This window comes from Centropristis striata, chromosome 6, assembly GCF_030273125.1.
Source record: "Centropristis striata isolate RG_2023a ecotype Rhode Island chromosome 6, C.striata_1.0, whole genome shotgun sequence".
In the NCBI taxonomy this organism is placed as follows: Eukaryota; Metazoa; Chordata; class Actinopteri; order Perciformes; family Serranidae; genus Centropristis; species Centropristis striata.
In genome coordinates, this window is record NC_081522.1 from 39,134,483 (window position 1) to 39,155,871 (window position 21,389).

The 21,389-nt window shown below is 35.7% G+C and overlaps 1 protein-coding gene across 1 annotated transcript in view; it reads left to right on the forward strand.

Moving 5' to 3' along the window:
- Positions 1–21,389, forward strand: part of ppip5k1b (diphosphoinositol pentakisphosphate kinase 1b) — a 67,787-nt gene that overhangs the window by 4,017 nt on the left and 42,381 nt on the right. The window contains exons 3-14 of the mRNA XM_059335051.1: positions 2,001–2,091; positions 3,072–3,157; positions 3,911–4,065; positions 4,857–4,958; positions 5,977–6,138; positions 8,163–8,284; positions 10,489–10,590; positions 11,405–11,491; positions 12,318–12,393; positions 13,529–13,638; positions 17,634–17,719; positions 18,933–19,058. Of these exons, the coding sequence (XP_059191034.1) occupies positions 2,001–2,091; positions 3,072–3,157; positions 3,911–4,065; positions 4,857–4,958; positions 5,977–6,138; positions 8,163–8,284; positions 10,489–10,590; positions 11,405–11,491; positions 12,318–12,393; positions 13,529–13,638; positions 17,634–17,719; positions 18,933–19,058 (1,305 nt within the window). The remainder of the gene's footprint in view (positions 1–2,000; positions 2,092–3,071; positions 3,158–3,910; positions 4,066–4,856; positions 4,959–5,976; positions 6,139–8,162; positions 8,285–10,488; positions 10,591–11,404; positions 11,492–12,317; positions 12,394–13,528; positions 13,639–17,633; positions 17,720–18,932; positions 19,059–21,389) is intronic.

Sequence of the window (21,389 nt, forward strand, 5' to 3'; positions counted from 1 at the left end):
AAGGAAGAAATTGTTTTTTTCAAGTGATCAGAAGAAACTGGTACCTCTGCTTCCTATCATACAAGTTTCTATTTTTAATGTCACTACAGTTTGGCTTTTCAAGCCACAATTGCTCAACAATAAGTATATTTGGATTTATTTCAAGCTATCGTTGGTTTTTCCAGTGCCGAGATATTTTATACTTATTTAAATAATTCTTACAAAGAAATACTTACTGCCCTGGCAGATCATTTCACTTGTTTCGAGCATGTATTTGCTTAATTCTAGTCAGTTGGTTTTTGCAGTGAGGTCCCTCTTCTGGAAACATCCTGCTCATGTTTAACAGAGTGTGTCAGGTTTGTGTCAGACTGTTTGACAGCAGCAGTTTATAGGGAACACAGGAACATCTATTTAAAGGCTGTAATTAATGTTGTGACCATGTGTGGTTTGTAGAGGATCAATACTCCTCTCTGTTTATACATCAGCTCTGTCTGCTGCAGCGTTTACATTCACAGCTCAGACTCAGGATCAGCTGCTGGTCACGTGGTGAAGCAGCTCAATACACAGAAATACATAAAATATTAAACTAACTATAATGTTTAATATCCTGATAATTAAACTAATTATAGTGTTTAACCCTTTAATGCACAACATGGGTCAAAAATGACCTGCATTCATTCCCCATGTTATTTAATGCTACTGTGTGTTTCTGTGCTCTATCTTTTGATATCAACTTATTTTATGTATAGTAAGTATAAGTATTCTTTAAATATCTTGTTTTTGATAACAACAGATCATTATTTTCATTTTGCCCCTCATACTTTATGAAGAAAAAAAAAGAAAGAAAAGTTTTTGTATTATTACATAGCTAACTACTTGGCTAAGTAGCTTGCTAAGCTAACTACTTCTACTACTGCCAAGAAGTTAGCTAAGTAGTTAGCTTAGCAAGCTACTTAGTTCAATACTTAGGCAAGAAGTTAGCTAGGTAGTTAGCTTAACAAGCTACTTAACTAAATACTTAGCCAAGATGTTAGCTAGGTAGTTAGCTTAGCAAGCTACTTAGCTAATTACTTAGCCAAGAAGTTCGCTAGGTAGTTAGCTTAGCAAGCTACTTAGCTAAAAAATGGATATGGGTCATTTTTGACCCATGTTGTGCATTAGAAAAGTAGTGACACAAAAAGGGATTTTATTAAAAAATGAATAAAGGAAAACATAAAAATTTGGATGTATGATGATCAAAAAGAAACTAATTGAGGAAAACCTGGAATACTGAATGATGAAAATAATTTATTGCAAAGATATAGAAGATAAAAACTCTGCCGGGTCACTTTAGACCATGTTGTTGTGCATCAAAGGGTTAATATCCTGACTCTGGTCTGTTTCTGAGTTTCTGAGTTTATTATATATGAGACGGTTTTTCCGTTCTATTTTTAAAGAGATTTTCCGATTGTTGCTCAGCGGCCATGGGAACTTATTATGACTCTGTGTTGTTATTATTGGAAAGTAAAAATAATAATATTTCCCTAAAATAGACGTCGTGCTCACTGTGCAGAGTTACAGTGACCAGTGGCCTCAAATGTTTGATTTTAGCTTCTTTTCTACCAGTAATTATCTAACTGCATTTATTTATTTATTAACGACTCATGCACATAAAATACCTGTTAAAATCACCATCATCAAGGCTCAAATGTATTTTAATTGTTTTGAACTTGTATGTATGAAATAATATGAATATATTTTTAGAACAAGCAGCTTCAGGTTTTTTTTTTTCTTTTCACATTCTCGTATGTGTCCTTGTGTTTCCCTGCAATATATAAAAACTATATAAATCTATAAGTGCTGCTGCTCAATCAGAACAACTCAAACAGTCTTTGTGCAGAATAACACAGTTAGAATGACAGAAATCAGACAAACAAAAGTTGAATTTCACATGCATGCATAATGAAGTATTGTCATGTTTCCAGCCTCTCCTGTCCTCTCCTCTCAGCTCTGTGTAAACAGCCTCTCCTTTCATTTGTCAGGTTTCCCTCTGGATAAAGCCGTGGAGTACGCCAAGCTCAGGAACCCTCTACTCATCAACGACCTCAACATGCAGTATTATATTCAGGACAGGTACACACACAGATATGCTTTTAAATCTATTTTATTGTAATTATTTTTTGTCTTTTTTATATATATATATTTTCCCCCTGAATTTATTGTGTACACACACACACAAATCAATTGACTCTTATTAAAGCGTCTTTGAGTGTCTAGAAAAGCGCTATAAAATATAATTTATTATTATTATTGTTGTTGTTGCTGTTGTTGTTGTTATTATTAAGGTATATTATGGCTATTATGGCATTTATTAGGATCAGTTTTATTTATTTATTTATTTTATTTTTCAGATATGCATTTAAATCTATATTATATTATATGTATTATATATATATTTTTCCCCCTGAAACAGGTTTTACAGGCTAATTTCAAAATAAAAGTCTTATAATGAGCTAATAGAAAAGACAAGATAAGACTTAAATGATCCTGCAGTGGGGATATAAACTCGTAGCAGCAGCTTAAGATACAGAAGTTACAAAGGTATATTATATTAAATATATTAAAATAAGAAAATATATATTATTTACATTAAATAGTTACATGGCTGCTATTGAGTGTTACTGTTAATATTGAAAATGTATTTTTTTCCCAGAAAGTAATTTTATATTTAACAGATATTGCACATTAGTGAAAAATAGATTGTTGCATTTGACAATAAAATTATAATAATATAGAAACATATGTGTGTATATACATAAAGTATGGTGTTAAGACAGTGAAGGGACATGATCACCATGAACTCTCTTTTAGACAGGCGTTTGGATGACCAGCTTGCATTGTACATATTATTTTATAATTTTAATGTTACATTGTGTTTTAATTGTCTTATGTTCCCCTATCTTATTTATTTTTTTAATATCTTATTTAAAGCATTTCATACCTGTGAAACATGCTCTATGAATAAACTTTAATTACTTACTTTATATAGATGCATAGACTCACTCTAATATTGACTTCTGAAGGTTATTATTAATAATTAATGTCCCCGTTAGGAGGGAGGTGTACCGGATCCTGCAGGAGGAGGGCATCGACCTGCCTCGGTACGGCGTGTTGAACCGGGACCCCGACAACCCCGAAGGTCAGAACCAGCTGACTCCTGCTGACTCAGCAATAATGATCAGTTCATACAGCTGGGGGAGGTTTTATATCAAATAATGGGTTTTATATATTTATATTTATATTATACCATGGGTCTCAAACTCGCGGCCCGTGGGCCAATTGTGGCCCTCGTGACGATATTTTGTGGCCCCCACCTTGATATGAAAGTTTAATGTGAGTTTTATATGAATGGCACTTTACCGTGTTGTGTGTGGAAGGTCCCTTTAATTACTGTTTTTTGGTAATTTTGTGTCTTTTTTTGTGTCATTTTGTGTCTTTTTAAAAATAATAATTTTGTGTCTTTTTTGGTAATTTGGTGTCTTTTTTTTGGTAATTCCAATCTTTTTTTTTTTTTTATTATTATTTGGCGTATTTTTTTTGTCATTTTGTGTCTTTTTTGGTCATTTTGGGACTTTTTTAAGTAATTTAGTTTTTTCTGTCATTTAGTGTCTTTTTTGGTCATTTTGTATCTCTTTTGGGTCATTTTGTGTCTTTTTTAATTATTTTGTGTCTTTTTTTAGTAATTTTGGTTTTTTTTTTTGGCCTTTTTTAGTCTTTTTTTGGTCATTTTGTGTCTTTTTGGGTCATTTTGTGTGTTTTTTGGGTCATTTTGTGTCTTTTTTTGGTCATTTCAATAATAATCAGTTAATACAGCTGGGACATAAACAGTCACACATCAGTAACCTCAGTGAGTCGTAGTGTGTGTCTGAACGTGAAGCGTGTCTCTGTGCAGAGTGTAACCTGGTGGAGGCGGAGGACCACGTGGAGGTGAACGGGGAGGTGTTCCCTAAACCCTTCGTGGAGAAACCGGTTTGTGCCGAGGACCACAACGTCTACATCTACTACCCAACGTCTGCAGGAGGAGGCAGCCAGAGGCTCTTCAGGAAGGTGAAGCTGCAGCACCAATACCACACTGACATACATCCAGAGGAGATATTTAAGATACAATGCTTGTAAACTTACTCATTCTTGGACAATTGAGCTTAAGAACTACAAAGAGATTTACTGTCTCGACATGTTTTATAGTTGATGTTTCTCATTTGGGTTGTGTGATTATTTCATGACTTACACTAAGGAAAAAAAGAGGTTGTACTGCTGCTGCAGAGTTAAAACTTAAAGCTTTTTGGTAATAATATTGTATATTATATGTAATGCATGAATTAAGATAAGATATTCCTTTATTGATCCCCATGGGGGAAATTCAGGCGTAAAAACATATTAAGGTAATAATAATAGAATAATACAAATGAAATACAATAACGATAAAAAAAATGAAATAAATGTCATTAAATAAAAAAACAAACAAACAAACAACCAAGACCAAACTAAATTATCAGTATACATCAGTAATGACGTTATATTTTAATATAACATAGATAAAGATAACAACTACTAAGCTATATTCATACAAAGAATAAATAAATTAAATAATAAATAACTTCTGGAGACAGGATGAGAATTAATATGTTTGTCTTCTGACTCTTTTTTCGAACATATAAACCAAAGATGGCAATTTATTTTGCTTTATGCTTTTAATTTGCTGTAAATATTACAATAAAAACCCCAAATGGAGCAGTGGAACATCAGTGAGATAAAATCCTCTTCAGAAACCACCTAGATAAAGCAAAAGGAGGTGAAATAAGACTTTTCTCTGTCTCTGTGTGTGTGTCTGTCTTCAGATCGGGAGTCGCAGCAGCGTTTATTCTCCTGAGAGCAGCGTGAGGAAGACGGGCTCGTACATCTACGAGGAGTTCATGCCCACAGACGGGACCGACGTCAAGGTGCTGAGACACTTCAGCTGACTCTGATGATATATAGAAGATTTTTTTTCGTTTTTTTTATAGAATTTTATTTCATTTATTTCCGTGGGTCATCATAGTTAGGTACCAGGAAGTACATCAAAACAACAAAAAACTAAACAAAAAAATAGTTTCATAGTATTTAGTAATAGTATTTTATTTTATTTCAGAATTTCATCTGTCTTATTACGTTCAATGCTTCCCTCAGTACCAATAATTGGTTATACAGACCCTCCGCTAAAATATCTAAAACCCAATAAATTGAATTTAAGGCCTAAAAGTTCTTGTTAAAACTCATAAAATGTCTTAATTATGATTTTGAAAGGTCTTAAAAATGTATTAACTCGTCTAAAATCCACACACACACGACAAAAAAACAAAACCAAAAAAAGACAAAAAAGAAAGGGGGTTTCTAAGGACATGCTCGAGAGGGCATTATACATTTGGCTCCATTGGATATCAAATTGTTTATTTTTATCCTCTAACGCAGTAGTTTTCAACCTTTTTGAGTCGTGACCCCCAATTTAACATGCATGTTGTCGACGACCCCCGCTCACTGAACACGCACACAGTTCAGATCATACAAACTCAGGGATTTGTTAGGAAAGACACAAAATGGCCCAAAAAAGAAACAAAGTGACGAAAAAAAGACACAAAAGGACGAAAAAAGGAAACAAAATGACCAAAAAATGCACACATTGACCACACAATGATAACAAAAGACACAAAATGACCAGAAAAAGACACAAAATGACGAAAAAAAGATACAATGACCAAAAAATACACAAAATGACCAAAAAATGCACACATTGACCACAAAATGATAACAAAAAACACAAAATGACCAAAAAAGACACAAAATGACCAGAAAAAATACACTAAATGACCAAAAAAAGAGATTAAATGAACAAAAAAGAATTGGGGTCCCGACCCCAAGGTTGAGAATAGCTGCTCTAACGTGTGTGTGTGTGTGTGTGTGTGTGTGTGTGTGTCCGTCCAGGTGTACACGGTGGGTCCGGACTACGCCCACGCTGAGGCCCGTAAGTCTCCTGCTCTGGACGGGAAGGTGGAGCGGGACAGCGAGGGGAAGGAGATCCGCTACCCCGTCATGCTGACCGCCATGGAGAAGCTGGTGGCCCGCAAGGTCTGCCTCGCCTTCAAGGTACGCGTTAACACAAAGTTCTCTTTATCAAGTAATGCTTTTATAATACCTGGTTAATACCTGGTATTAGGAGGTGGTGCATCACCTGCTGCACCCATACATCCCAGATCCATGTGTATAAATAATAATAATTATTTATACACATGGATCTGGGATGAAATATTTAATACAAAGTCTGCATTTTTCAGAACTGAATTAATTCAAACTCTGGAGCAGTTTGTGTGCTAACGTACCTGTGATATCTGTAAAATGATTATGAAATGTGAGGCTGGAAACCAACAATATGCTGAATACTTTTGGCTTCCACAAGATCAAATGATTAACATATTCCATTTCACGTTGTCTTGTTTTATTAATCCATATCCAGTCATGCAGGTGTAGTATGATATTTTTTCTATCGGCCGATAGTATCGGAATCGGTATCGGGAGGGAAAAAATGGTATAGGAGCATCTCTACATGTGCAGTACATCGTGCAGAATTTTGTGCAGAAAAACAAAGAAAAGAGGTTTGAGATTGTGATAAAAGCTGCATTTATTTTAGCAGAATGCATTATTTATGCTCTCGGTCTTCCTCTTGTCATTATTTTATTTTGGCGGGGCCATTAGTGCTCCGACTCCTCCGGGGACGACTAAATGTGCAGAAATCTATTTGTAGAGAGCACAAACATTACATGAAGGAGACATTAGAGCTTCTGCTTTCAGCTCATTAAAGCTTTTTTAGAGGAGAAAGAACCAATTACTGTAAACACAGACAACCGTACACACATTTAATTGTTTTTCTTGCACACTAAATGCAATAATGAACAGGAGGAGCATTTTGAAGCTGCTGCAGAGAAAAGTTGTGAGCAGCATTATTCATCTTTGCTGCGATCAGCAAACATTAAAGAGAAACAAGGATCTGTGTTAACACCCTCAGCTCCGTACGATGACTCAGCGAATCAGAAAACAACAAACAAACAGACGAGGACAACAGCACGAGGAGCAGAAAATCAATAATTCATAAGCTGTTTGTGTTGTAAGTACAGCTCTAAATGTTGTGTAGTAAACCCAGAGGAGAACAAAGAGCTTTAAACATGATCAGCATCAACAAGCATTAATAATAATAATACAGATATTTATTTGTTTAGCAGCTTTCAGAAAAATGTTACAAAATGCTTCACAACAGCAAAATAATAACAGGATCATTATTCAACCTACTTTATTTTTATAGCACGATTTCACAAGGTTTCCAAAGTGCTGCAGAAAAAGATAAACACAATAAATAAATAGATAACACAATACAAGTAGAATAAAAAAGATAAGTAGACACTAGAATAGGCGTCTCAAACTCAAATTACCTGGGGGGCCGCTGGAGGCAGTATCAAAATGACCAAAAATAGACACAAAATTAAAGAAAAAAAGACACAAAATTAAAGAAAAAAAGACACAAAATTACTTAAAAAAGACACAAAATAAAATTAAAAAAAGACACAAAATGACCAAAAAAGACACAAAATTACTTAAAAAAGACACAAAGTGACAAAAAAAGACACCAAAATGACCAAAAATTACACAGAATTACCACAAAAGACACAAAATTATTATTTTTAAAAAGACACAACTTGACACAAAATGCCCAAAAAAGACACAAAATGACAGAAAAAACTAAATTACTTAAAAAAGACACAAAATGACCATAAAAAGGCACACAATTCAAAAAAAGACACAAAATTATCAAAAAAGACAAAATTATTTAAAAAAAGACACAAAATGACCAAAAAAATACACAAAATTACTAAAAAGACAAAAAATTATATTTAAAAAAAGACCCTAATTTTATATATTTGTATATTTGACTAAAATTGACCAATAATAATGAAAAAAAAATATGAAAATTATACATCAATGTGTTGTTCGTGAGTTGCCTTAAAAGGTGAAAAAAAGTTGGTAATAATCATCATCATGGGGTCTTTTTGACTCTGAGGACCGCGGCTGTATAGTGGACGACTAACGAGGGTTAAAGTCAGTTTTCTGTGTTTTTGCAGCAAACGGTGTGCGGCTTCGACCTGCTGCGAGCCAACGGCCACTCCTTCGTCTGCGACGTTAACGGCTTCAGCTTCGTCAAAAACTCCATGAAATACTACGACGACTGTGCCAAAGTCCTCGGGTAGGAGACACTCTTCATCTCTCTCTATTTACTGTAAATCTCTTTAAAACCCCTCTTATGTTTCTGTTTTTATGCTGCTTTGTGTTTCTTTTGTATCTTTTCTTAATCATCTGAGACCCACATCCTGCAGGCATCTTTTCTTTTTTTTTAAAAAGGCAAAATAACAGCATTTATCATTGCAACGAAATGATAAAATAGAAATTATTCATTGGATTTTTACATTTCTGATGGTCTTTGCAATAATTATATGTGATGGACGCTTCTGTCAGGAAAAAAATAACTGAATCTGAGCTTAAAATATTGATATTTCATCAAGCTTTATCCTACAGAAATGCACACTATACCCTATACTATATAGATATAAATTATATTAAAATGACAAAATAAGATATTATATACATTAAATACTTACATGGCTGCTATTGAGTTTTACTGTTAATATTGCACATGTATTTTTTCCTCCAGAAAGTAATTTTATATTTAACAGATGTTGCACATTAGTGAAAAATAGATTGTTGCATGTGACAATAAAAGCATAATAATATAGAAATATACATGTTTGAACCATCTTATAATCTTGTGCTTCTAATTGCATTTACAAGAATCCATTCACTGTGAAACTTTAAATTTTAACTTTACAACGGTCCTTGAACGGACTGTTTTCCTTAATAAAATCGCCCAAAATTCACCGTTTATTGTTGTAAAAAAATGTAAAAACAGGCATTATTGTCTGAGTTTTGATGGTCCTTGAACAGATCATTGGTAATGTATGTTGCCATTATAAAAAGTGACAAAAACGTGATAAAAAACTATATTCACTGAGAATCTGTTTACACAGAGCTGAGAGGAGAGGACAGGAGAGGCTTGAGATACGACAATACTTAAATATATACAATACGTGGATTAAATGTTGTTTTTCCAATATTCGAAACACTTGTAGGCAATAAGAAAAAATTAGGATGTTTATATATATGATCCATTTTATTCACATTTTCCAGGAAATTCAATTTGCGTTTTTATTTTTAGGTGACAAAAAATGCTCTGAAAGTGTTTGGAAGTTGAAGACTTTCTGTCTGATGCATGAACTGATTAAATTTGAGTAAAATACCAAAAAACAAGAAGAAAACACTATCTTCTAATGCTTCTTTTTACAGTTTAAAACCCTAACCTTCAGGAAACAAGATATATGATATATAATAATCAGCTCTGATTTGATATAAACATGTTCATGTCTTCCTGAGATTCTTCTGGTGAGTTTAGTTTGATGTGATGAAGAATCGACTGGTTTCCTTTATTCCTTTATGACGTCTCTTTGTCTCGTCGCTCCATTAAAGTCTCTGTTGCCTTGAAGCGTCACGTTGTAATTTATTCTAAAGCTCTGACAGCTCCGAGCGTCCTGCTGTCAGCTTTACATGTTAGTTAGTCTCTGATTTATCTCTTCTCCTTCCAGGGAACGTGAAACTGAAGCTTTACGACTAAACACTCGTAAATTTTACACACAGAGAGAAATAAAGAGGAAACGATGCTTCTCTGCAGGAACGACATCATTCCTCCAGCTGTGATGCTCACCATGTGATATGATATTATATAGATGCTTTGGATAATAATATAATATTTGCTGATATCACAAAGTCACGATACGATTTGATCGATATGAGATGATATTATTTGTCCATTTAACACAATCAGTTACATTTACGTCAACTCACAGAGAGCAACTAAAATATGATTTAACAACTTTAACTTTAACTTTTTTTCAAGCTTTTATTTGGTTATTTTTCTGACGTAACTGAAGTGTCACACATGATTTTTTCAAGAACTGTAAAAAAACAAAAAAAAACAGTTTCTAGCTCTGATAAATTTTGTAAATTTTGGCATTTTTTGAGGAAAAACATGCCTTTGAAATACACCAGCTGGTTATATGGTCCATAGGGATAAATTATACAATTATTGGTGTTTATTTTGAAAATACTTTAGTGTATATGATCTAGAAATGCATCATTATTGGCATCTTGATTGCAGTTTTGTTGCTAGTTTGGGTTTTAGTGAAAGAAAGTATAAGACTAACTTTAAATCAAACTATTAGAATAAAACTGATTCTCTGCAGAAGGAACAGCATGTTTACTTTTTGTCCTGCTGTGATATTTATCTTCCAGCTGGTTCTCTCAGAACCTTTCAGTCATTTCTCTCCTCTGGTTCTGCAGGAACATGGTGATGAGGGAGCTGGCTCCTCAGTTCCACATCCCCTGGTCCATCCCCATGGAGGCTGAAGACATCCCCATCGTCCCCACAACCTCAGGAACCATGTACGCACTGACACACACACAATACACTATATATATCTATATATATATAGATATATATAGATATTTATAAAATGACCCAAAAGATTCACAAAATTATTTAAAAAAGACACAAAATTATTAAAAAAGACACAAAATTATTTAAAAAAGACACAAAATTATTTAAAAAAGACACAAAATTATTAAAAAAGACACAAAATTATTTAAAAAAGACACAAAATTATTTAAAAAAGACACAAAATTATTAAAAAAGACGCACAATTATTTTAAAAAAGACACAAAATTATTAAAAAAAGACACAAAATTACAAAACAGTAATTAAAGGGACCTTCCAAACACAACACGGTAAAGTGCCATTCATATAAAACTCACATGAAACTTTCATATCAAGGTGGGGGCCACAAAATATCGTCACGAGGGCCGCAATTGGCCTGCGGGCCACGAGTTTGAGACCCCCTTAAGGGATCTAATGAGGTTAAGGTGAAGCATAAAGCTGAATATATATATAGATATTTATAAAATGACCCAAAAGATACAAAAATTTATTTAAAAAAGGCACAAAATTATTTAAGACACAAAATTATTTTAAAAAGACACAAAATTATTAAAAAAGATGCACAATTATTTAAAAAAAAGACACAAAATTTACAAAAAAATTAAAATTTCATATCAAGGTGGGGGCCACAAAATATCATCACGAGGGCCACAATTGGCCCGCGGGCCGCGAGTTTGAGACCCATGACATATATCGTGTTTTGCCAGTTGTGATTCCATAAATAGTTTGTTTCTGTATTTTAACGTCCTCTCCGTTGTTCAGGATGGAGCTGCGTTGTGTCATCGCCATCATCCGTCACGGGGATCGAACACCGAAGCAGAAGATGAAGATGGAGGTTCGTCATCCTCTGTGAGTCTCAACAACAAGACGTTTCTCCTTCGTTCTCTGAGCAAATCTGTCAGAAATTCAATGTATAAATGTTCAGTTTACCTCCTCTAACTACAAACTACTGGATATTTATTTATTTTATTTATTTATTTATTTATTTATTTTGTTCCTTTCATGAAGGTGGACAACAAAATGTGTACAGAGACACTCTACACCTTCATGATTGGAAAGGAGCAGCAAGAAGAAAACATTTCTTATATTTGTCTGGCCCCTACTTGAACGATAAAAAAAAAAAAAAAGATGGTCTGACATCACATACAATTGATTTTCAGTAGCCTACACCAACAAAACTTTGATTATAACAAAACACTTAAAACAACAAAAACAAAAAACAAATAAAAACCCATACAAGTACATGTTATCATGTAAAAAAACAAAAGGCCAAAAAACAACTGATCATAAACAATCAGTTTAAGATTCTAGTACATATTGACAATTTTTTCTGCATTTGTCCATTTTTAAAAAATCTATTAACATCTGTACAACCTTTTAAATCCTGTAGATGGGAATTCCATATTTTCATAGATTAGACTCAACCTGTGATCACAGATTAAAGTTAGAAGTCTATTTAGTATTTAATTTTACAGAAAAGTGCAGGTGGAAACAGTGTTATATTATATTTCAGCATAAACTGCCTTTTATCTTCACCCTCAGCCTGTTTTTTTCTCTTCTACTATCTACTTATTTTCAGAGGTGAATCAACGTGTCAGATACTTTTGATTTAAACGATGTTCATCCAGACTGTATCTTTTAATTCTGCTGTTTTTATTCTCTTTGTCCGTCCCAGATTCTTCGAGCTGTTTGAGAAGTACGGAGGCTACAAGTCAGGAAAACTCAAACTGAAGAAGCCAAAACAGCTTCAGGTGAGAGAGACGGGTTTTAATCTCTGAGGTTCTTTTTTTCCCACAGTTTGTTTCTGTTTGTTTCTGTTTCCTGCTGGATCACGACTCAATCCTTCTAACTATAATAACTATAATAAAAGGCTTCAGAGGATACACTTGTTTTTACACACATCATGCTTCATAATTGTAATTAGGGCCACAGGGCAATCACACCAAGCACTGGTCCCTACAGCTATAGCAGCAAGAGCACTATTGTTATACTGTGGATTTTTTCTTCTTCCTCTTCTGGACACAATTTCGTCCCAAAATTTTGCATTGAAGTGAATGGGACGGCTGAAAAAAAATGAGCGAAAAAGAACAATAATTGGAGATTTTTAAACGTCTACTTCTCCGGCATAATTTCTCCATTTAAACTTTAAACAGTAGACACAAGTCTTGTGTATCGGTGTATTAATCCACGTTTCGATAGGTCATATAGTTTTTTATCAATCCCTGTTCAATGACCATGATCATTTTTGGAGAAATTCTGAGATTATAATGGGTGTGTATTGCACGGAATGTTCGTGTCACAGTGTGTGACATCATCGCCAGAGTGTAGAGGGAGAGAAAAAATTGTCAAAAAATACATTTGAAAACTGCGCTCCAGGCCGCAAATTCCACTCTACAGAAATAATTTATACATAGAAACGTAGGAAAATTAGTCTTCTCCCTCACAATCCTCTGGTAAAGCTGTCAGAGTTATAGTTTGGGCGTAGGACGCACAGATGCGCCACCAACACGCACCAACAGCCTCATTGGCTCCCATATTAAAAACGCAGGAAGATTTCTGAAAAAGGGAGATGTAACAGTTTTTTTAGATCGCTCTAACAAAGCTATTTTTTCATTTTTCTTTAAAAAAAAACACGTATGTAGACGTTCAGGAAGAACTCAGGACGCTCAAAGTGAAGTCGGATCAATGATAGGTATTATGGTTTTGCCAAAAATGCTTTCTGTTCGAGGCCAGAAATTTCAGTCCACCTCTGTTACGGAACATTCGGCAGTTGGTGTCAGTTAATTCTGTTGATTGCTCTGCTCTGATTGCCTTTGATCCTTTGATGTAATTGCAGTTACAGATACTTAATAAACTTAATACTTATTTTCCTCTGTGTGTCATCAGGAGGTTCTGGATATCGCTCGTCTGCTGCTGGTTGAACTCTGCCAGCACAACGACTGTGAGATCGAGGAGAAGAAATCTAAACTGGAGCAACTCAAGACCGTCCTGGAGATGTGAGTCACACACACACACACACACACACACACAGACACACACACACACACACGCTGATAAACAAACAAACATCACTGTGTTTCCTGTCTCCATCACCACCATCAGTCTCTCATCAGCTCCTCCAGGTTCATCTTGTACCTTTTGATCCTCTCGTCTCTCTGAACGTCTCTAACTCTGCTTTCTCCTCTCTTCCCTTCCTCTCTCGCTCTCTCTCTCTTTCCTCCCATCCCTCCTTCTTTCTCTCCTAAAGGGAATCCAGCTTGAATGACACTCAGTACGCTCCCTCTCCCTTCTCTCTTTAAAGGATGAGGTCTTATCACCCTCCTTTCTTTAGTCCACGTAGAAGTTTGTGCACAAAACCATTAGAAATACCTCTTCAAAACAGGTGAAAACTGTCAGTTTCACCTTTTTAAATTGCAGCTAAAGGCGTATAAATGAATAAATTAATTAATTAATAAAGGTTGTTTGTGCAGGATTAGATATTTGAAAGGTATTTCTCATGTTTTGTGCACTGAGTGAATCATTTCCATTAACATCCATTCATTTTGAGTCATTAACAGTCGACACACACACACTCAGACGTCCTGATGTTTGTGTGTTTCTGTGTGTATGTGGACATCAGTGTGCTGTGGTTCTCTGTCTGCATGGAAACTAGACTATAATCTCCTAATGTCTTCCTTCCTCCTCCACACACACACACACACACACACATACAAACATACATTCTTAGTGATCTGCTGGTGCAACAACAAAATAATGTGGAAGTCAGAGATTAGCAAATATGTAAAAATGCAAGTTGAAAAACAGCAGTTTAAAATTATTCCAATGTTTTAAAATGGAAAGATTGGTTAAAAAAAAGTTATATTTCAAGTAAAAACTAGTGAGAAAAGGCAAAGTTTGCTACGCAAGACTATTGTTCTTCAGAAACACTTTTTTTGTTGTACATTTCAAAATAAACTCCAGGGTTTGCATGCTTAAAAAAAAAAATAATTCAGATTTCACAGCAGTGCACAGATTGATTTTGTCACTTTTCAACTAAAATCAAGTTCCAAAGTTGAAAAACTACACTGAACAAAAATATAATTATCCTTCGTCCCAAAGCACTCACAATCGGCGCAGTCCTCCTGCAGCAGTCTCTCCCAGCTGCAGTCACAGAGACGGAGGGGATGTTAACCCCTTAGCGTCCAGTCTGCAAATCGTGCATGTGCAAAGTCGCAAAGTGCAGTTCTAAACATATTTAGAGTGTTTTTTACTGTCTTTTTGTCTTCCCCACAACGTTATCCCTCTCTTCTACAGCGTCCATTACAAGTACATGCACAAAGTAAATTATGCAAATTAGGTGATGGCGTCATTTAGCGACTTTTAGGAGCCAAGAGCTACTTTCCTTACTGAGGAGTTGGTAACAGACACCATGTGAATGCTGTTCAGAGGCCTTATCTCACAGAGTTAATGGAAGTGAAAAATGATTTGTGTTTCCGCCCTGTGATTCAGATCTGCACCAAAAAATTACATAAGTTCTTCCTCGGCTCCTTCAAATGTAAACAGAGAAGTCGTTTTTCTGTAATTTAATCCTGAACGCTGACAAACAGCTGAAGAAAACCAGCCTGAAGCTTCACCTCCCAGTCTGAGGAGAATATCAGGAGCAGGTTCTTATTTCATGCTGCAGAACATTCCTCACACAGGGTTCAACTGGATCTGGGGGAAATTCCTCCCAGCTTACTGTAGGTGTGCGTGTGAGATAGAATAAGTGTGTGTGTGTGTGTGTGTGTGTGTGTGTGTGTGTGTGTGTAGTGCAGCGACACAGAGAGATCCACCCAATTAATGCAAACAAATACCAAACATTGCTGGTGTCCTTTGTGTGAGAGAGTCTGGCAGCTGTCGGAGGTATTTATCCGTTCAGGGTCGATTATCACGCGGCGCTCTGCTGCGTCCGCTCAGCTGCCGTCCAATCAGAGAGCAGCGGGAGGTCGTTAGTCTGCAGGACGACCAGCCAGTGAGAAAAAAAAAACCCTAAATATGTTTAGAACTGCCCTGACTTCTGTCACAACTCCAGCCCTCCTCCTTAATCCGGCCTCTGGACCGGCTAAAGACCCAAAAGAGACACAGTAAACCAGCCAGCGCCAACTTTGCACATGCACGGTTTGCAGACTGGACGCTAAGGGGTTAACATCCCCTCCGGCTTTGTGACTGCAGGTGGGAAAGACTGCTGCAGGAGGACTGGGCCGCTTGTGAGTGCTTTGGGACGAGAGAGGGGCAGCTGGCAGCCCCCTGCGGCTCATTAAGAAGAGTAGGAACAAGTCTCCAAAAGTCTCCAATAACACCAGAAATAGTCGCTGGATTTGTCGCTAGTCTCGCTTTTGAAAAATAGTCTCTAGAGGGTCTGAAAAGTCGCTAAATATAGAGACAAAGAGTCTCTAGAGGAGTCTGAATAGTCTAAATATAGAGACAAAGAGTCTCTAGAGGGTCTGAATAGTCTAAATATAGAGACAAAGAGTCTCTAGAGGAGTCTGAATAGTCTAAATATAGAGACAAAGAGTCTCTAGAGGAGTCTGAATAGTCTAAATATAGAGACAAATAGTCTCTAGAGGGTCTGAATAGTCTAAATATAGAGACAAATAGTCTCTAGAGAGTCTGAATAGTCTAAATATAGAGACAAAGAGACTCTAGAGGGTCTGAATAGTCTAAATATAGAGACAAAGAGTCTCTAGAGGGTCTGAATAGTCTAAATATAGAGACAGAGAGTCTCTAGAGGGTCTGAATAGTCTAAATATAGAGACAAAGAGTCTCTAGAGGGTCTGAATAGTCTAAATATAGAGAAAGAGTCTAGAGGGTCTGAATAGTCTAAATATAGAGACAAAGAGTCTCTAGAGGAGTCTGAATAGTCTAAATATAGAGACAAAGAGTCTCTAGAGGGTCTGAATAGTCTAAATATAGAGACAGAGAGTCTCTAGAGGGTCTGAATAGTCTAAATATAGAGACAAAGAGTCTCTAGAGGGTCTGAATAGTCTAAATATAGAGACAAAGAGTCTCTAGAGGGTCTGAATAGTCTAAATATAGAGAAAGAGTCTCTAGAGGGTCTGAATAGTCTAAATATAGAGAAAGAGTTGCTAAGTTGGCAACACTGGTCTGAATACTTGGAAAGATGAGTTCCTAGCTTGGAAAATTAACGTTAATTAAGGTTCAAGTCGTAGCAACAAGATGGAAAGTCAGCAGAACTTGTGGTAAACATTCAGTGGCTCGCCTGATCTGCTTCTTTATTTCTTCGTTGTAACATAAATACTAGAAACAGCCGGAGTCTGACCGAGACTAACATAAACAACACAATTAAAATAGATTTTCACCTTCTTTCCACTTTACTGACGGACACGTTCACACACTGATACCAAACTGAACCTGCTGAGTGACTTAATGACAAAATATAATAATTATTTTAATAATAATATTAATGATAATAATAATAATAATAGTAATAATAATAATAAAAAAATAATACTCTTTGGGAAATTAAACCTTGAGGATTCATGCCTGCTTTTTAACATTAATAGATAAAAGATGCTTGTTTTCTATAAAGCCACATTTGACAAGGAAGACATGTTGAATAATGTTAACATGTAATTAAATAAATACATAAATAATCATTTTAATAATAAGTTCAATCGACTAGTTGACTAATCACACACACACCTAGTATTTGTTGTGTGTGATCACATTTGTTTTGTCAAATATTTCAACTGAATCCTTGAAGATGGGATAAATTGTGCGTGTGTATGTGTGTGTGCCTACTGAATGTGTGTGTTTTTATGTGCATATGAAAACATGGTGTGTGTGTGTGTGTGTGTGTGTGTTCTGTGTGTGTGTGTGTGTGTGTGTGTGTGTGTGTGTGTGTGTGTGTGTGTGTGTGTGTGTGTGTGTGTGTGTGTGTGTGTGTGTGTGTGTGTGTGTGTGTGTGTGTGTGTGTGTGTGTGTGTGTGTGTGTGTGTGTGTGTGTGTGCAGGTACGGCCATTTCTCAGGTATTAACAGGAAAGTCCAGCTGACGTACCTGAGGAACGGACAGCCCAAAGCCTCTAGTGAAGAAGAAGGTACACACACACACACACACACACACACACACACACACACACACACATTTATATTTACAGTAAATATGTGTACATTATTTGGTGTTTAAACAGCTACTGATCGGATCTGACTACAAAATAAACGATGACTGCAAATAAATACTTGTTAAAATAATCTTGCTTTGCTTGTTAAATAGTCTGGCTGCAGGGGAAGTTTTGCTAAAGACCTTGAGTCAGGGCTGTTGGAGGGAGGCCAGATCAGATTGGAATTTAGCAATTAGCAATTTTCTGCTACTCATCTTGTCGATAATGTCCATACTGGTCGAGGGAGTCTCTGGCACTACATAAAAAATACTAATGCAATCAAATCAATTTTGTTGCTAATCTTTGACATATCCAAGACTCTAATCACCACCGAATCCCAGCTCCATATTAATTATTATATGGAAAATAATTCATTTTTTGTGTTTTTGGAAGACATTTTGGAAAAATTCAAATATATAAACTGGCATATAAAGGTTTAAAATTCTGAAAATTATTTAATATTTGGTAGTTTTGAACAAGTCTGAAGTTGGTTAACCCTCTGTAGTCTCCAAAAGCTCCAAATAATCCAGACTTGTTGCCTCCATCCAGACTAGAAAACAAAGCAGCGTGGAGCCCTACTGTAAATTTACCTCTAAAGTTCTGGCTGTAAACTCCATGAGGCCAGTTTCAGTTTGATGATGATATACCAAGTAAAACTGGAGACAAGCTCAAATAGATTTAGTATAAAATGATAGAACTGGATGGAACCCTCTTATATGTTATAAAAAATGTTGTAAAAAAATTCTTTATTGAGCATGATAGTGTTTTGAATGTAAAAAAAAAAAAAAAGATTCACATTTTTATGTTGGACTAAAGGACTAAAAAATACACAAAATGACCCAAAAAATGACTTTCAAAGACATGAAAGTGATTCAAAAATGGACAAAATAGCCCAAGACTCCATAGAGTTAAGAGGTTTATGGAAAAAAATCTGAAATATAATGAAATATTGATGTATGGTGATTTAATATCAGTTTTAGTGTGCATGGCCCTTTTTGGCTACGAGAGTTTTGAAAATGCATCAATGGAGTATAAAAGACATGTAAGGGTCAAAGACAATGGATTTCAAAAATGTCACTAAAAAGAAAAGTTCCTGCTGTTTAAAGTGTTTTTGCACACTGATATCAGCAGCATTCCTGCTGTGTTTCAGACTGTAAGAAGGACGGTCCGTCTCTGCTGCTGGTGCTGAAGTGGGGCGGAGAGCTGACGCCTGCAGGCCGCGTCCAGGCCGAGGAGCTGGGCCGGGCCTTCCGCTGCATGTACCCCGGAGGTCAAGGTACCGCTCAGCTCAGTCACTGGATCCTGCTGAAACTCAGATTCTGTTTCTCTTTCTGTCTCCGAGGAAATGTTTCCACTTCAGATCAGCTGCTTTGGGAAATTGGCATCAGAATACATGTGATGGATGGATGGATGGATGGATGATAGATGGATTGATGATAGATGGATGGATGGATAGATGATGGATGATGGATGGATGGATGGATGGATGGATGGATAGATGATGGATGGATGGATGGATGGATGGATGGATGGATAGATGATGGATGGATGGATGGATAGATGATGGATGATGGATGGACGGATGGATGGATGGATGGATAGATGATGGATGGATGGATGGATGGATGGATGGATAGATGATGGATGGATGGATGGATAGATGATGGATGGATGGATGGATAGATGATGGATGGATGGATGGATAGATGATGGATGGATGGATGGATAGATGGATGGATAGATGATAGATGGATGGATGGATGATGGATGGATGGATGGATGGATAGATGATAGATGATGGATGGATGGATGGATGGATGATAGATGGATGGATAGATGATAGATGGATGGATGGATGATGGATGATGGATGGATGGATGGATGGATGGATGGATGGATGGATAGATGATGGATGATGGATGGATAGATGATAGATGATGAATGGATGGATGGATAGATGATAGATGATGAATGGATGGATGGATAGATGATGGATGATGGATGGATGGATAGATAGATAGATGATAGATGATGGATAGATAGATAGATGATGGATGGATAAATGGATGGATGGATGGATAGATGATAGATGATAGATGATAGAGGATGGATGGATGGATAGATGGATGGATGGGTGGATGGATGGATGGATGGATGGATGGATGGATTGATAGATGATAGAGGATGGATGGATGGATGATTGGATGGATAGGAACTTTGTTAATCCCTTGGGAAGGTTCCCATAGGAAATTGGCAATTCCAGCAGCAGCACAACGCCAACACAATAAAATAGAATAAAGTTAATAACTACTCAATAAAGTTAATAACTTTGGGAGTGTCTCAATGCATCATGGGACTTTTCCAGAACTGAAATCATGGTGGAAGACGACTATAGCGGAGGGAGCTCAGATATAACAGCTATAAGCTCTCAAATACTTGTTGAATTTCATTTCTATCTGCTACAGAGGCTGAAAAATCTATTATTTAGTAGGAAGAGTTGACACTTCTGTTGAATTTACAGAAAAACTTCAGGTTTTAGGGGCTGATTTTAAAATCACCCAGAGGTTTTACAGGCGTTTTTACCCCCGTTTTAGGCCTAAATGGGTTAAAGAAGACTTATAGAACTCTGTATGTGTTTTCATTTTAGTTTTTGAATTTCCCATGTGTTTCCGGGTTTCCAAAATTGAACTTTTTCATTCCCTAACCATCCTCCTGTGCAAATTTACCTCTCAGACTTCCATGAGATGAGAACTACTGTGAGTTTTGTGCACACAGGGAAAGGAAGCAAACACAAATCTACAGAAACACAAACGCCTCCCAGCAAAAAATCACACATACAGTCATGGAAAAAATGATTAGACGACCTTGTTTCCTTTAATTTCTTGTTAATTTTAATGTCTGATACAACTAAAGGTTAATTTGTTTGTACAAATATAATGATAACAACAAAAATGGCTGATAAGAGTTTAATTTCAGAGCTGATATCTAGACATTTTCCATATATTTTTTTATAATGACCAAAATCGTTATCAGTTGTGTCTTTTTATTGGTCATTATACATCTTTTTTTGTTCATTTTGTGTATTTTTATTATTATTTTGTTATAATAAAAGACACACAATTATCAAAAAAGACACAAAATGACCGAAAAAAGACACTAAATGACCAAAAAAGACACAAAATGACCAAAATAGACACTAAATTAGCAAAAAAAGACACTCAATGACCAAAATAAGACGCAAAATGACCAAAAAAGACACAGAATGACCAAAAAGAGACAAAATTACCAAAAAAGACACTAAATGGCCAAAAAAAGACACAACATTAACAAGAAAAGACACTAAATTAACAAAAAAGACACAAAATTACCAAAAGAAGACAAAAAATTACCATACACAGACGTTCAAAGACCAAAAATAGGCATACATTATCAAAAATGAAAATTTTCCATGGTTTTATTGATAACCAAAATCATTATCAATAAAACCATGTTAAATGTCTAGATATCCGCTCTTAAATTAAACTCTTATCAGCTATTTTTGTTGTTGTCATTATATTTGTCCAAACAAATGTACCTTTAATTGTATCAGACATTAAAATGAACAAGA